At 31.4% G+C, this 15,087-nt stretch overlaps 4 protein-coding genes and 1 long non-coding RNA gene across 40 annotated transcripts; 2 read left to right on the top strand and 3 right to left on the bottom strand.

The window, feature by feature from the left end:
* Nucleotides 1–924: 924 nt before the first annotated feature.
* On the top strand, nucleotides 925–1,691 carry LOC143265523 (uncharacterized). The gene is made up of 2 exons (XR_013040143.1): nucleotides 925–1,477; nucleotides 1,554–1,691. It is a non-coding gene; the product is annotated as an uncharacterized LOC143265523 (long non-coding RNA).
* A 900-nt stretch (nucleotides 1,692–2,591) lies between these two features.
* On the top strand, nucleotides 2,592–13,512 carry Poc1 (Proteome of centrioles 1). 31 transcript variants are annotated; one of them, XM_076538176.1, is made up of 12 exons: nucleotides 2,592–3,429; nucleotides 3,650–4,004; nucleotides 4,090–4,300; nucleotides 4,388–4,587; nucleotides 4,653–4,934; nucleotides 5,007–6,460; nucleotides 7,575–7,806; nucleotides 7,882–7,950; nucleotides 9,143–11,389; nucleotides 11,745–11,963; nucleotides 12,704–12,965; nucleotides 13,046–13,512. In XM_076538176.1, exons 2-6 carry the CDS (start codon nucleotides 3,657–3,659, stop codon nucleotides 5,298–5,300), a joined length of 1,335 nt encoding a protein of 444 aa, XP_076394291.1. In that variant the 5' UTR covers nucleotides 2,592–3,429; nucleotides 3,650–3,656; the 3' UTR covers nucleotides 5,301–6,460; nucleotides 7,575–7,806; nucleotides 7,882–7,950; nucleotides 9,143–11,389; nucleotides 11,745–11,963; nucleotides 12,704–12,965; nucleotides 13,046–13,512. The 31 variants fall into 31 exon arrangements, with proteins under 31 accessions (XP_076394291.1, XP_076394289.1, XP_076394308.1 ...); XM_076538174.1 differs by having other exon boundaries at nucleotides 5,007–6,933; XM_076538193.1 differs by having other exon boundaries at nucleotides 5,007–7,806; nucleotides 11,745–11,908; nucleotides 12,704–12,767; nucleotides 12,884–12,965.
* Atox1 (Antioxidant 1 copper chaperone) lies at nucleotides 4,314–6,053 on the bottom strand. The gene is made up of 3 exons (XM_012281262.2): nucleotides 5,925–6,053; nucleotides 5,789–5,864; nucleotides 4,314–5,668 (listed from the first exon to the last, which is right to left on the bottom strand). The coding sequence occupies exons 1-3, from the start codon at nucleotides 5,934–5,936 to the stop codon at nucleotides 5,538–5,540; spliced, it is 219 nt and encodes a 72-aa protein (XP_012136652.2). The 5' UTR covers nucleotides 5,937–6,053; the 3' UTR covers nucleotides 4,314–5,537.
* On the bottom strand, nucleotides 7,637–11,279 carry Lnk (SH2B adapter-like protein Lnk). 3 transcript variants are annotated; one of them, XM_003701439.3, is made up of 5 exons: nucleotides 10,936–11,279; nucleotides 9,821–10,701; nucleotides 9,546–9,736; nucleotides 9,218–9,469; nucleotides 7,637–7,932 (listed from the first exon to the last, which is right to left on the bottom strand). In XM_003701439.3, the coding sequence occupies exons 1-5, from the start codon at nucleotides 11,277–11,279 to the stop codon at nucleotides 7,795–7,797; spliced, it is 1,806 nt and encodes a 601-aa protein (XP_003701487.1). In that variant the 3' UTR covers nucleotides 7,637–7,794. The 3 variants fall into 3 exon arrangements, with proteins under 3 accessions (XP_003701487.1, XP_012136649.1, XP_012136651.1); XM_012281259.2 differs by having other exon boundaries at nucleotides 7,721–7,932; nucleotides 9,134–9,469; XM_012281261.2 differs by lacking the exon at nucleotides 7,637–7,932 and adding an exon at nucleotides 8,665–9,011 and having other exon boundaries at nucleotides 9,134–9,469.
* Nucleotides 12,344–14,750, bottom strand: LOC100876075 (D-beta-hydroxybutyrate dehydrogenase, mitochondrial). Of its 4 annotated transcripts, none has more exons than XM_076538203.1 (7): nucleotides 14,635–14,750; nucleotides 13,760–13,977; nucleotides 13,531–13,614; nucleotides 13,271–13,442; nucleotides 13,055–13,176; nucleotides 12,871–12,975; nucleotides 12,344–12,794 (listed from the first exon to the last, which is right to left on the bottom strand). In XM_076538203.1, exons 2-7 carry the CDS (start codon nucleotides 13,973–13,975, stop codon nucleotides 12,396–12,398), a joined length of 1,098 nt encoding a protein of 365 aa, XP_076394318.1. In that variant the 5' UTR covers nucleotides 13,976–13,977; nucleotides 14,635–14,750; the 3' UTR covers nucleotides 12,344–12,395. The 4 variants fall into 4 exon arrangements, with proteins under 4 accessions (XP_076394318.1, XP_076394317.1, XP_003701580.1 ...); XM_076538202.1 differs by lacking the exon at nucleotides 14,635–14,750 and adding an exon at nucleotides 14,533–14,607; XM_003701532.3 differs by lacking the exon at nucleotides 14,635–14,750 and adding an exon at nucleotides 14,449–14,545.
* Nucleotides 14,751–15,087: the final 337 nt, after the last annotated feature.

Genomic DNA, 15,087 nt, shown 5'->3' with positions numbered 1-15,087 from the left:
CGATCATCGAGGGATCATCGAGGCAACTTCGTGGGACGCGTGCGTTAGTTTTAAGTTAATTTTATGCGTGCGTTAGTTTTAAGTGTATGCTTGTGGGCAGGGCGGGTGGGTCCCTGTAAGTGCCTCTTATTCTAACTTGCACTCATCTTCTCAATTCTCAAACTTTGTACGCGTTAGCTTATAGTATATTCAGCTATTTTTTGTCAATCGTTCCGAACCCAAGTGGATCATTGGGGGTTCATAGCGCTGTGAACACGCGGCAGAGGTGAGCTGCAAGTGCTGGTGTAGCGCCAGGGACACATCTCTGCGGGGCCGATCGATTGATGAACCATCTCGATCTGCCGCCTCACGGCAGGGGTCTCCTCTCTGCGGTCAGACTTGCTTCAAACGCAAGCGGGGAGAAATGGGAGACCCTCCGCGGATGTGTCACTCGTTCTTGCCAGTATTTTCGGTTCATCTCTGTCTCGTGGTTCACGTAAGCCACTATGGACTACCCTTTGACCCATGGAAGGCGAGGTTCACTTGGCGAAAAATACTGATCCCCTTTTTTCACAGAAAGTTCTTCTAACTTTCTTTGCTTATTGACAGAAAGTTCTTCTAACTTTCTTTTCTTCTTAACAGAAAGTTCTTCTAACTTTCTTTTCTACCCCTTTGCTTTTTTACTTCGTCATAGATTATTCGAGTGCAATCTTAGAATAAGAGGTACCGTGCGGATGTGTGTGGGTACCCATGCGATTAGTATTAAGTTAATGTATGTGTGCGTTTGTGATACAAGTTCTTTGCTGGATGGTGGTAAAGAACTTGTATATGCGAGCCTATGAGCTAAGTAGAGTCAGAACTCATTTACCCTTCCGATAAATGAGCGATTTGCAAATGGAGGGTGGTAGGGATTTGGAGTTAGGGTGGGTCACTCTCTAACGTAGCCACCTCCACGTGGTGTGACCCGGTAATCGATGCCGTTTTCTAAATATTCTTCACGAAATTAACTTTAGAAAACGGTATCGAGCTAAGAGCTACGATCATAACTTCTCAATTCCATATCTAAATTACAATAATTCCGAGCTGTGGGAGGAAGGGTGGGCTCGGGCGCAGGTTTTTCGTCACAATATGTGGCGAAAAGCCTGCGCACATTGTAAGTGCCTTTTGTTCTAACTTGCACACATCTTTAACTCAATTTTTTAACTTGTTACATATTAGAGTTTAGTAGTAGCCATTAATTTTTATTGTCAATTGCTTCAAACTTAAAAGAAAGTTCTTCCAACTTTCTTCTTTACCCCTTTTCTCTACAAAGTTTTAAATCATAGAAGTGCAATTTTAGAACAAAAGGCACATTTAGGGCTTAATCATTTTTGTATGTCTCAAGTTTTTATTTTATGTACGTAATTTATTTATTCATATGTGTCCTAACTGTATTTGTATGTTTCAGGGTTCCATTTCAACGATTCTTGTTTGTTTTAATTTCATTGAGATGTTTGAGGTTTTTATTTTAACTAGATAATCTTGCATTTCCTTTTCTGTTTCCTTTTTTTATTGTCACACCTACTTACTTTCAGATCATGAATAGTTCATCATTGAAGACATCGACGAAGACATCGATCATCGAGGGATCATCGAGGGATGCGTGCGCTAGTTTTAAGTATTTTTATGCGTGCGCTAGTTTTAAGTTAATTGTATGCGTGCATTAGTTTTAACTTAATTGTAATCGTGTGGGAAGGGTGGGTGGGTCCCTGTAAGTACCTCTACTTCCAACTTGCACTCATCTTCTCAATTCTCAATGTTTGTACGCGTTAGCTTGTAGTATACCCTCTTATTTTTTGTCAATCGTTCTGCGCCCAAGTGGATCATTGGGGGTTCATAGCGCTGTGAACACGCGGTAGAGGTGAGCTGCAAGTGCCGGTGTAGCGCGAGTGATATTCTTTGCCCGGCGGGGCGGATCGGGGTTGGCACCTCTCATACTCTGATGTGCCTCCCCGATCCGCCGCCATTCTGCCAAGGGGCATCACGGTCTGGGTATCCTCTCTGTGGTAAGACGCGAGAGCGCTGGGGGAAATGGGAACCCTCCGCCAACTGGGGTGTATCACTCGTTCTTGCCAAAGGTATCTTCGGTTCAGCTTTGCCGTCGTGGTTCACGTAAGCCACTGTGGACTACCCTTTGACCCATGGAAAGCAAGGTTCGGTTGGCGAAAAATAATGGTCCCCTTTTTCACAGAAAGTTCTTCTAACTTTCTTTTCTTTTAGTGGAAAGTTCTTCTAACTTTCCTCTCTTTTAGTAGAAAGTTCTTCTAACTTTCTTTTTCGCCCCTTTGCTTTTTTTATTTCGTCATAGATTATAAGAGTGCAAGCTTAGAAGTAGAGGTACCCTGCGGCGTTTAGAATAAGTTAAGCGAATGCGTAGGATCCTATGCAATTTGTATTAAGTTAATGTATGCGCGTGTGTGTGTGTGTGATACAAGCTCTTTACTGGATTGTGGTAAAGAACTTGTATATGCGAGCCTATGAGCTATGTAGAGTCAGAACTCATTTATCCTTCTGATAAATGAGGTTGCATTTGGTGGGAGGAAGGGATTTGGAGTTAGGGTGGGTCGCTATCGTAGCCACCTCCACGTGGTGTGACCTGGTAATTGGTATAGCTCTCTGAAGGCTTTAAAAAATCTTCAGAGAACTATACCGAGCTAAGAGCTACGATTAGAACTTAATTTAGAATTAGAATTTAGAATTTTTAAGAGCTACGATTGTAATTTTACTTATAATATATGTATATATAGTTGTATAGATTTATACAGTCATATATATAACTAACCTAACCCAGCCTAATGTAATCTAACCCAACCTATACATTCATAGTTTACAGTGCAATTATAAGAATTTTTGAAAAATTATGTAGGATCATTAAGGTGCCTTCATCAACCACCACTGCGTGTGCCGGCTAGGTACGGCATTGGCAGCAAGCTGACGCATGCGCATAAAGCTCTCGCGTGAGATAAAATCTCACGTGTGCCCAACACTGTTTAGGAGCTTCAATAGAAGGGGGATGAAAAGTCTCTAGAAAAATTGCATCTTTTTAATAAATACAAATGACATAATTAAAGGATTTAACACAGAATTATATATAAACATATACTGTTCAGCATAATACTATACACATATTATCTTCATTGACTTTTTTTATATTAGTGCGCATGTGTTATTAAACAAAGCAAGAAATCCAAATATAGTATTTCTGTTGATTAACGTAGTTAAAATTCGTTTTGAATTGAATGTGATTTGAAAACCTCATGTTTTTATGGAAACGAATTGCACTGTCACGAAAGATTGCATCCTAGTATATTTATTAAAAGTGCATATATTTTTCAATATGCATAAAATAGTTTATAAATATATCTTAAAACATTTATAATACATATAATCGTAATCATAATACAAGTAAAGGTAATTAAATATTTTATGTTATATTTTTTCTATAAATGTGTTTAAATAAAGTAATTTAAACTTAAAATGAATATAATGTCGTTATATTGATAAATATGTTACAGAATATTTTGTAAATAATATGTATAATTTTATTTAGGTTAAGAATATCAAATTTACATTTTTTTAAATATTATATTTAGTCATGTTGTTGTAATTCTATACAAATTATTTATTGTAGTGGAATAATGGTTGAAACTGCTTGTGATCCCACAATAGAAAGGCATTTTAAAGGTCATGAAAATACTATTACAAGTTTATGTTTTCATCCTGAGACTACTCAACTTGCATCAAGCAGTTTGGATAAGACTATAATACTATGGAATTTAAAAGAATCTGTAAGAGCATACAGATTTCAAGGACATAAAGATGCTATATTTGATGTTACTTATGCACCATCGGGGGAAATTATAGCTACTGCATCTAGAGATAGATCAGTTAGAATTTGGGTCCCTAAAGTAACAGGTCAATGTATAGACTTCAAAGCTCATTTAGGAGCTGTCAGATCTGTACAGTTCAGCCCAGATGGAGAGAAGGTATTCATCATTTAGATAAAGTAAAACTATTCTTTCATTTATTATTTTTATTAAATATCTAAACTTACATTACTATAATATATAGTTACTCACTGCATCAGATGATAAAACTATAAAATTATGGACAGTATGTCAAAGAAAATTTCTCATGTCATTTGTAAGTCATACAAGTTGGGTCAGATGTGCTAAATTTTCTTTGGATGGTAGGCTTATAATCTCTTGTAGCGATGATAAAACAATAAAATTATGGGATATTACTAGTGGGCGATGTATTCAAACGTTTAGCGATATAAAAGGTACAAAATATACTTGTATTTAAAACTTTTTTATTCTATTCATTTTTCAAATAAGTTAAAAAGTATCTAAAACAAGTATTTTATCAGCTTATTCTACATATGCGGAATTTCATCCAAGTGGGTCTGTTATTGGATCTGCAAATATGGCTGGTTGTATAAAATTATATGATTTGCGTACTGCTTCTTTATATCAACATTATGCAACTCACAAAGGACCTGTAAACATGGTAAAATTTCATCCACAAGGCAATTTCATGTTAACTGCTTCTAGTGATTCTACTATGAAGGTAAATACAACTGTTTATATTTATTTAATTTCTCTTTATCAAACATATTAGAACATCTTAAACAGGTTTTAGATTTGCTAGAGGGCCGTCCAATTTACACACTTAAAGGACATGTTACTGGCACAAGTGTAACATCAATAACATTCTCTTCTAATGGAGAATTTTTTGCTTCTGGTGGAGCCGATCAACAGTTGTTAATGTGGAAAACTAATTTTGATAAGGACGATATTGCTCGTAAAATTCCGCGACAGCTAATTCCATCTGTTTCAGAATCAGATTTCAGCACTGATGATGAAAAATCTAAACAGGCGGATGTTTTTGAAGGGAACGAAGAAATGTTGAAAATAGTAATTATACCATTTTATTTCATAGTAAGAAAATGTTTCTATTTACATATACATTTTATTTTATTATTTTAGCCATTGCTTGAAAAATTTGATAATGTAAATGTTCAAGTTGAGAAAAGTAAATGTGAAGCACCTGATTCTGGAGCTTTAAGAAAGAATATGAAACCTGAAGTAATTAATATGAGAAACCAAAAACCTATTGAAGAAGGCCGTGTTGTAAATATATCACATTTATTTAAACAATTTCCTGATACACATCCAAATAATGTAGTAGATGCACTTAATGAAGAAGTGCAGTCATTACAAGATGCTGTTATGAACTTAGAAGAACGTTTAACAATACTAGAAGAAGAATTAAAAAAGTAAACTTTATATTTTATTTATAAAATAACATTTTTTAATATAATAGACTGGTAGATATTTAAAAACGTCATACTTAAAATATAATTATTGTTTTTGGATGTTATTTATGTATTTAATAATAAAATAAAATTTCTATGAATTTTTAAATATAATATAAAAAGCAAGATGTTACCCATGTAAGACATTAACAATTTTAAAAGTATTCAAATTTTAAGGAACAAAATTAAATTTATATTATATTTATTTTTTCACTCCTAAAAACTGGCATGCTTTTCCACTTTTTTTAATAGTTTGTAAGATTTCATCGGAAGAAAGGGTTGATGTTACAAATATCTTTTTTGTATCTAAATCCACTTGTATATCATTAACACCTATAAGTCAATATATAGAATGAGTATCTTCAAAAGTGACATGTGTTATATCTGGGTTATTATTCCACATTTTTAAAGTATTTGAAATTTAAATATTGTATAAAAAACATTAATTCATACCTTCTTTTTTGTTAAGTACGTTTGTTACTGCATTAGCACATCCCTGGCATGTCATTTCTACACCAAATTCGTATACCTTAAATTTATATTATTTAATTAACATTTCACTTTCACATTGCAATAAAAATTTCGTTACCTGAGATGCCATATTGATGCTGTGTTATATATTTATACAGTTGACGTGGCACCTTGTAAGAATTATATGTTCTGTGATAAATACGGAAGAGCACTGTTAATTTAATCAGAAATAACTCTTATCTGACTGCTAAAATGATAATATAAATTTATTGGATGATTAACAATACTTTTTAGATCTATTTGCCTTCAGTGACATACGTATGATTCGTACATGTTCAGATATAGTATTGGCTCGTTTATTTATGCAAATTATTTTTTATTTATATCATTGACAGCAGATGTTATAATAAAAAAAATTAACATTGTTGTTGTTTAAAAGTTATATGTTATTATATAATCAATAAAATACATATACTTTACAATTGTACAACGTAAAGAGGTTAATGTAGGAGTGATACTGTTCGCACTATATATATATAATATATATATATATATAAATCCTTCTTTCCCTAGTATTTATTAAATGCAAATTAAAGCTAAAACAATTTAGTATACATTTTCAGAGGAATGTAGTAGTTAAATAGTTCGATTTTGGTTTGTATCTTATATGGGTTTTATTAAAAATTTGTTATATTTTTATACATATATTATCTAATGATAATTTTAATTTTCTGTTGCTAACTTTTCAATTTAAGCGCAATATTCTGACGAATTTTTTTCTTTGTTTTTACATTCACCGTACTTTAAATCTTATTTAAAAATAATTTTTCACCCTTTTTACAATATCAAATTCCATTATATGTAATATACGTGTGATAGATAAATATGATTTTCACAAGCTGTTTATGGTACTTTATATGATTTTAATTACAAATAATAACTGAATAAAAATTAATATTCAAATCAACAGTTATTGTTCATAGAGATATTTCTTTAAAGAAAAGAATGTACGCAAACTGTATTAAAACAGTCAAATTTTACTGCTATAAATAGGACCAATAATAAAAATCAGTTCAACATTTGTAAAAAAAATATTCACATGCTTTCTGTGAATTTCATGCATTTGGGTAGTTAATACACTTATTTATAATCTAATTTTGCACATTCAGCCATATTGCTCTATAATATGAATAATTCTTATATACTAATAAGTTTAATATGTTTTAGCACTTAATTTATTATAAAATCTAGTACTTTTACTATGAAACAATGCACAATTATATATATTTTAATTTTGCACAGGTATAACATTACAATTGTATCTTTTGCTTAAAAATTTTGAGATACTAATTAGATATAAGATTAAGACTAGTTTAAATTTTTAAATAAAGTTCAATTATAGTATTATCTGCTACTATTATATTCTGTAATCTATAAGAAAAGAAATAGAATCATATCAAAACGATTTTTGTAATTACATTATATATATGTATATATAAATATATATATATATATGTATATGTATAAAAGGACATATACCTAAGTAAATTAATTGGTATGATGAATAATTTTCCATAATTTTAGAATATTTTCCATATTAGTCCATATTACTTCATATTACATCATATTACTGTAATAGAATAATGATAAACAGGCCGCGATATTCTTAATTATTATTTAATACTTTGAGCTGATATATCTGAACGTGCAAAAAAAGTGCAGCTCACAAGCTCTATTTACATTTCAAATTTTTAATTTTTTATAACAGATCGGGAAAACAAATCAATAAATAAAATTCTCGAAAAACTTTTGCCGTCAAAAAAAAAAACATTAAAACAATTATATTTTTTTTAATCGTGTTTTTAAATAATGGCAACGGGTAAGCTTAAGGCCTTGTTTTTGCTTATGAAATAAATTGATAGGAAAAATATTTAATCTAAAGAACTAACTGGATTATAGCCTGATGGTAAAGTATTGTGAATCCAACGTCAAAGAAAACTGTAAGTGTTTTGAATTGCTCTACCACTAGATAATGATGAACTTTGTTGTTCAATAATGTTATTTTGTTGTTCCAGTCTCTCCAGTGATTCTGTACGTGTTCGTATAGAACCTCCATATGTGCGCACCTATATATTAACAAATAGGTAATTATTTGTTTTAAATTTAATCTAAACGAAATAATTAAAATATGTCTTAAATTTTCTGGATTTTGAAAACAATATGATGCAAAAATGGAAGAGCCATTCTTCTGTTTAATTATAAAATGAAGAGAACCAGAAATTTTAAGAACAATTTACGTATAAAAGCGAGCTCCTTGCCCCACGGTCATACTTATTCAGCACCATTGTTTCTCGTAATATCTATAAAATCCTTTAATATTAAGAGTTGTCACACATTTGACATGAGGCATATTAAATTTTGACAATTGCTTCTATCAAAATTAATTATATACAATAATATTTTTAATAATTTTAGTAATTTTCCACATTCGGATTAGAAGTTTAAAAGTGCTTACACCTAATTTAGAAATAATAGAAAATCATACAAGATGCAAAATAGAATTATATACTTTAAATAACATAATAACACATATAAATTTATTACAATATAGAAAAAATAAAAATTTTTTAATAACATACAACAAAGTCCCTTCTTAATTTCTCACGACAAGGAACTGAAATCGTGTAGTTAAGATAAATGATTGTAGTTTTTAGAACCGATCTTGAGGAGTGAGTCATAAATTTAGCTTTAACTTAGTGTAGTTTAGTTTAGCATATCGCGGCTTAGTCTAGCTTCTCAGTGGATCTTCAATTTAAAGGGGATTTTATTGTACGTAAAAAATGTGAATATGTATATCATTAATTATTAAACGAAATGTCATATATTTTAATAAAAATTATGATTTTAAGATTATAACATAAATTATTGGCAATACATAATCAACATATGTATAATAAAAAAAACCTTAACTTCAGCTAAAAATTTTGTTTACTGTGATCAACACACAAGAAGTATTCAGGAACGGCACAGAAGTAAGAGACATATTTTGTACACATCGCCCCTCTCTTTTATTTTGCACGAGTTTAATTACTAGATGCGACCGCTTCAACCAGCGAATCCTCTTCCGCTTTGTCCAATTGGATCCTTTCAAAACAGTTTTTGTATTCTGATCACAGTAAATATTTAAAGATAATCCGAATATGGACTTACATGGAATTATAAAAAAAAAGTTGATAAAATTTCTATGAACATTCAAACATCAATTTATAATAATATATATTATCAGCCGCACGAAAAATGGGTGCATCACTTTATTTATTTACTCACTGTCTGTAGATTAGACTTCAGACTGTGGGTGCTGGCCACTCGCGTTCACTCAAGAGGAGTTAGACTTCCACTGCTGACTCTTACTTCTCTTGGCTCTGGAGCTGCTGGAGGTCTTCTTTCTTGCAATTGTTGTTGATTTACTCCAGCTACATTATGATGTCCTGAGCGTATGGCATGATTTGCTACGACAAATTCTGTTAAAGTTACATCTGCTGTTCCACCTGATTCAAGAGGTATAGCATTTTGACGAAAATGTTCAAGCATGTCATATATTGCAGGAAAGCAAAGATGTTGAACTCTACAGTGTCCTTGATCATTTAACGTCATACGTAAATGCTGCAATAAAAGTTAAAAAATAAATTATTTTGAAGTTCAAATTGTCTGTTAAGGTCTCTTAAAAAAGTAATTCTACCTTTGCTCTGCCTTGAAAATTAAATGTTAACACAAACTCTCCTTTTCTTGTTTCACTTTGCCGAACAAGAAATACACCATGACCATTAGCAGCACTATGTAAAACAAGCTGTGCTGCATCTGATCTAGGAAGAGTTCCGTGAAACCATGGATATTCCCTTAAACTACTTGATAAATCCAATTCACCATCATCTATAACAAAGTTTTATTGTTTTTACTGTATGAACTATACAACTATAAGTATTCATTTACTGATTATAAAAAAAAGTATCTTACTTTGTTCAATATCTTGTTGTGATGAACATAATTCTAAATTACTGTTACTTCTCACACGAAGTCTTGGAGGTATCTCAGGAGGATTACTGGGTGTTTCATCTCCATGCTCATGAGCCGTAGATCGAGAACTTTTACTTGCAGAGTTAGTTCTCAGTCTATCTCCTTCATTAACAATAGTTAATGAACCATGACCTAAGGAATCTCCAGAAGCATCTGTTCCAGAACTAGGATTAATAAAAGTTTGTTGCACTGTACGCATACAATATTTAATAGTAGCTAACCATGATCTCATATCGTTTGAATCATGAGCTTCTATTACAAATTCCATATTCTGTGTTTTTAATACAAATGTATTTTCATGATCTGGCATTTCTAATGCAGTTGTTTCTCTGGCTTCAGTTATCGCAGAACAAAATACACCACTACGTGGCTTTACTGCTTTTGGAGGAGAATAAAATTCTAACATATATCCACCAATTGCTTTTATTAAGGCAAGTCTTGATTTCTCCCATTTCTGAGTTCCATCAATATTTTCTCCCATCAAGGAATTAACAATGCCTTCTTTTCTACATTCCACCACGATTTTAGAAAGTTTAGCTTTTGAATGTTTATCTCTGCGATGTTCACTATGTGATAATTCCACCTCATCACTTTGTTGTTTATGAAAGAAGCTTTTACCCTTTTTAAGGCCTTTGAAAGATAAACGGCGGAAAAAAGGCTTATGTGTTGGTTTTGGTGATATTGCATCTCCATCATGCTCGGAATAATCACTAAATTCTTCATGAGATGAGATACGAACAGGAGCATTATTATTTTGACTCACAACATTAATATCCCTATCATTAGTTAGTGTATGTCTTGTATCATATAAAGATGGTGACCTGTAAAATATTGCACAAATAAAAATTGTATATACATATCCACACACACACACATGTACATACATACACACGTATGTATATATATATATATATATCCTTAATAATACAATATGTCACTAATAATTTTGTTTTCAAGATTTTATGGTATCATACGATTCATAACTGAATAACATAAAGATATTTAAATAAATAAAAACTTAAGAATAAGAATATATCTTGAAGATTGTAACAGACCTAATCGTACGGCGCAGATATTCGCTTTCGAAATGTTCACAAAAGCTTTCGACAAATTTCCTTAAAAAATCACGGTGGGAAAGATTTGATCTAGCGCTTTCGGGTAAATTTAAACTGACGTAAGTACAAAAAGCCTTGGCAAAATCAGAAGCTGAAGCGCGGGCGTGTCTCTCACAAAATTCTATCCAACCAGGTGCAGCTTCAGGCGACACGGCAACCGCCGGCGCCGTTATTGTTGTCGACGTAGCCGTCGTCGTCACTATTACTGCCGTCGTCGTCGTTGTTGTTGTTGATACTGTTATATTTGTTGTTGGTGTCGCCGCATTTATAGTATAAACACTCATTACCGGCGTGTGCCTCACGAAGGGGGCTAAAGACCTCCCCCTGCCAACTATACACCACCACAAAAGTCTTAACACAGCCGTAAAATTCTATGTATAGAAAGCACACGCGCGTACGTATACAAACATATATCGAATTTCGTCGTATGTACAAATTACATATGATAGAATATAGTTCCAGATATCGCTGTTTTATTTGTTAATTACCGATGTTAGTGATTGAACAGAGTACACTCATTTATAAGAAAAAAAATAAATTAGCATTAGTCCGTTGAAGTAATTGAACTTTGCTTTTTATCACCCTTTTCTCTTCGTTTGTAGTGAATTAACGGAGAACGATCTACATTTATTTTAATAAATTCCATGTGGTTTATGCATTTTTCCTTTAATTTATTATCAATATATTAAGTATTTAATTTTCATATCTGATTTTCTTAAATTGCGTGTAATAGGATCTTTGTTTCGTAGATATATTTTTACCGACATTATAAGATATGGAACCGTTGAAACTACTAGCGCAATCTGTCTTACGATCATATAATATAAATTCGTGCAAGAAATCATAGTGAAAAAATATCATCAAAGATGGCACTTTCATAGAAAAAGCGAAATGATGGTTAGTCGTTGAGTTGGTACGTAAGCATATTTGTATGAATGAAAAATGAAGGGGAAGATGATTATTTGATCGTAATAAGTATATTATATAGTTATATAAACATAGTATACGTTTTTGTTTTTATTATTAAAATATGCTATTAATAATTATAACTTCCATACTTTTATAACATTTTTACTTTCTTTTGAGCCTTTGTTGTAACAAGATATACACAAGGAACGTATACTTAAATATGTATGAATGGTATGTATGTATACAGAAAAATAATAAAGTTTAAAACATAATTAACATGTAACACAATGTACTCATTACTACAATTTTATGTTCCATTTATGAAAATAAGTTGTAAAGTAAAATTATAAGAAATCTATTTGTAACAGTACAACATAAAGGATTTACTAAGAGGCAGTGTTTAATATTTAATGCTATTTCATAAGTAGTTTAAAGTATATACTTTAAATAATTCTTTATTTATTATCATCCGTGCTTTTATATTTTCATTTTTAATTTGTATATAATATATCATAAACTGGCTTTGGAAGATAATCACTACATAAAGCCTGTATTCTTTCTTTACGTGAAACTGGTGCATACCTTCTCATTGGGAAAGTTTTTATTACCCCATCTGTTAAAGCTCTGGTTACTGGTGTTAAATCTGCTTCTTCTCCTTGTGTATATTTTTCAAGACTTAACATTTCTTTTTGAAATAGTTTCTCTCCATATTCTTTGCGAGTTTGAGGATCTAATTGTGTCCACATTTCTCTAGCTTGTTCTAATAATGAGCTATTATCTTTTAACCATGCATTTCCAGATACATATTCACTGGTTTCAACAATAACTACATCTACTCCCCACCGTCTCATTTCTAATCTGAGGCAAGCTCCCCAAGCTTCAATTGCAGCCTAATATATGCATGTACAATATTTTAATTATAGGTATAATCAAGTAAATAATATATTGCAAATTTTGAAAAATTACCTTGACTGCACAGTAAATGCCCCGAACAGGACTTGGTATCCGAGCTAAAAGGCTGCTAACTATTACAACACGGCCTTTTGATCTTCTAATCAGAGGTAAAAAAACCTTTAAATAAAAACTGTCATTTAATATAATTGTATCAATATTAATATACTAATATTTATTAATGTCATAGTATGATTACTTGAGTTAACCGGGCAAGGCCAATGAAATTAATATCTATGCTACGTTTTAATACAGAAGGAGGCACCCATTCGCATTCACCTAGAGTCACCCAAGCAGCAGCATGTACTAATGCCCATAAACCTAATACAAACAATTGTAGCGAAATTTAAGAATTAGAAATAGAGTGTACAAGTCAGTTTTCAATACTTAAAAGGTATGAAATATAATGTTAAACCTGGTGCACCATCTGGCAAGTTTTCATTTACGTAAAGAAAAGTTGAGTGAATATCGTGTTCGCTAGTAATATCCAATTGCAGTACATGTAATCTGCCAGAAGCCTCTTGTTTCAATTTTTCCATTGCTTCATTTTCATTTTTACTGTTAAATCCAGCAAATACAGTAAATCCCTTTAACAACAAATTTTATATATATATATATATGTAGAAAAACAGGAATAAATAATACCAGTAGAAGTAAGTATGAAGTTTTTCTTACCAATTCATCCAATTGTTTACTCAAGGTATATCCAACTCTTGAATCACACCCTGTAATGAGAACTGCTTTCCCTGCAGCAGTTACCTGTGCCATTATATTTCTTTATACAAGTATTATAAAAAATGCATCCCGTGTATGTTATTTATGTTAGAATTAATATGTACACATGATACTATACAATTTTATCATACGTTAATAAAGGTACATAATTTTGATCATTTTTACTCACCTTTAGATTGTGGTAAAATAATGTAGATCCTATAGATATAACTAATAATAATAGAAAAAGCACAAAACTAGATGTTTGAGATATATTCAATGTATTTAAAATAGTTGCTAAAATGACTGCGATTGCATGTGAGAATGCAATTGGAAGAAGGCACCTTTCCGCTAATTCCCATGTTTGACTATCATCCGGTTCTTTATTTCCACTTGGTAAAGGCATTTCTGGTTTAATTTAAATAATATTTTAAGTAAATTTAATTGATTCCATTCAAACTTGTGGCTCAGCTAAGAGCCCTAACTGGGCTAACTCTGAGCTAACTTTAAACTTAAAGTAGTATCTAGTCTCATTGATCTAAATTTAACTACAGTGCTGTGTCTTAAGTGCACAGATCCTAGTAAAATTATATCTTATTTTATTAACATTATTATTTTTAAAAATATGTATTCATAAATAATATTTTGTAGACTGTATAGGTATTATATTTCTTACTGATTACAGATATTTATATGTCAAAATTTAATCTTTTACTGTATGACATATATAATTTTTTTTTAGATAAGTTATAACAACGATATTTATCAATGAAAGGTATTCTTTTATTTTTCCTTATAATTATTCATATACTCAAAGTTACATTTTCAAATAAAATTATAAGACCATTAATAAATAAATTTTTGTAAGTAAATAAATACATTGTTTTATGTCTATATAAAAATTTATAACGCAAAATATTCATAACGAGCATGATCGTCTCGTAACGTAAACAATTCATCTACCGTTAATAAAAAAAAATGAATGCCAGAGTGGGGTAGGTTATTGATTTCTGTGTGGGTGCCATGTTGGGAGGAAATACCATGGAGGGTGTCTTTCGGACATACCATACGCAGTAGCCTACAGAGAATATAAATAGGAGAGGTAGTTGCACCATTGACCCAGTGTTGAGTTGACATACGGTCAGTTCAGTCACTCAGACATAACTTATCTTACGCTTTTCAAGTTTTTTATCTGTGTACGTGAATTATTAATAATCGTAGTAAGGCCCTTACAAAACCAACGATCCAATGCAATCCAAAACACTGCCCTTATTCACTTATGTTTTAATTGTACAACTTTATATCCGAATTATCGGCATGTATCTAGTGTTTTAAGTATCGCTGCAACCGTTTTTCTAATAAAACGCATTAAATAAAATACTTTTTAAAAGTTGTTATTCGTGTAAATATAAATTTCGTGCGATTCAATTAGAAATATCAGTAACGTTGATAAACGAATGTGCAACGATAATCAGGCCTTAGTAGTGGTCAATTCTTTTGAAGAAACTCAACTTTTGA

Source organism: Megachile rotundata, chromosome 12, assembly GCF_050947335.1.
Source record: "Megachile rotundata isolate GNS110a chromosome 12, iyMegRotu1, whole genome shotgun sequence".
In the NCBI taxonomy this organism is placed as follows: domain Eukaryota; kingdom Metazoa; phylum Arthropoda; class Insecta; order Hymenoptera; family Megachilidae; genus Megachile; species Megachile rotundata.
The sequence above is the reverse complement of the archived record's forward strand: the minus strand, read 5'-3'. Positions and strand labels throughout refer to the sequence as shown.

Bases quoted from the DNA above. Each gene is read 5' to 3' on its own strand.
- Poc1 (XM_076538176.1), top strand. From the start codon at position 3,657: ATGGTTGAAACTGCTTGTGATCCCACAATAGAAAGGCATTTTAAAGGT. The intron at 4,005-4,089 runs GTATTCATCATT...TATAATATATAG, and splicing joins TCAGCCCAGATGGAGAGAAG to TTACTCACTGCATCAGATGA. The intron at 4,588-4,652 runs GTAAATACAACT...CATCTTAAACAG, and splicing joins CTAGTGATTCTACTATGAAG to GTTTTAGATTTGCTAGAGGG.
- Lnk (XM_003701439.3), bottom strand. From the start codon at position 11,279: ATGAGTGTTTATACTATAAATGCGGCGACACCAACAACAAATATAACA. The intron at 10,702-10,935 runs GTCTGTTACAAT...AATATTTTACAG, and splicing joins TATCTGCGCCGTACGATTAG to GTCACCATCTTTATATGATA. The intron at 9,470-9,545 runs GTAGAATTACTT...CTTTTATTGCAG, and splicing joins ATTTTCAAGGCAGAGCAAAG to CATTTACGTATGACGTTAAA.
- Atox1 (XM_012281262.2), bottom strand. The intron at 5,669-5,788 runs GTATGAATTAAT...ATTGACTTATAG, and splicing joins CGTACTTAACAAAAAAGAAG to GTGTTAATGATATACAAGTG.
- LOC100876075 (XM_076538203.1), bottom strand. From the start codon at position 13,975: ATGCCTTTACCAAGTGGAAATAAAGAACCGGATGATAGTCAAACATGG. The intron at 12,976-13,054 runs GTAATCATACTA...TTTTATTTAAAG, and splicing joins GCCTTGCCCGGTTAACTCAA to GTTTTTTTACCTCTGATTAG. The intron at 12,795-12,870 runs GTAATTTTTCAA...TGCATATATTAG, and splicing joins GCATTTACTGTGCAGTCAAG to GCTGCAATTGAAGCTTGGGG.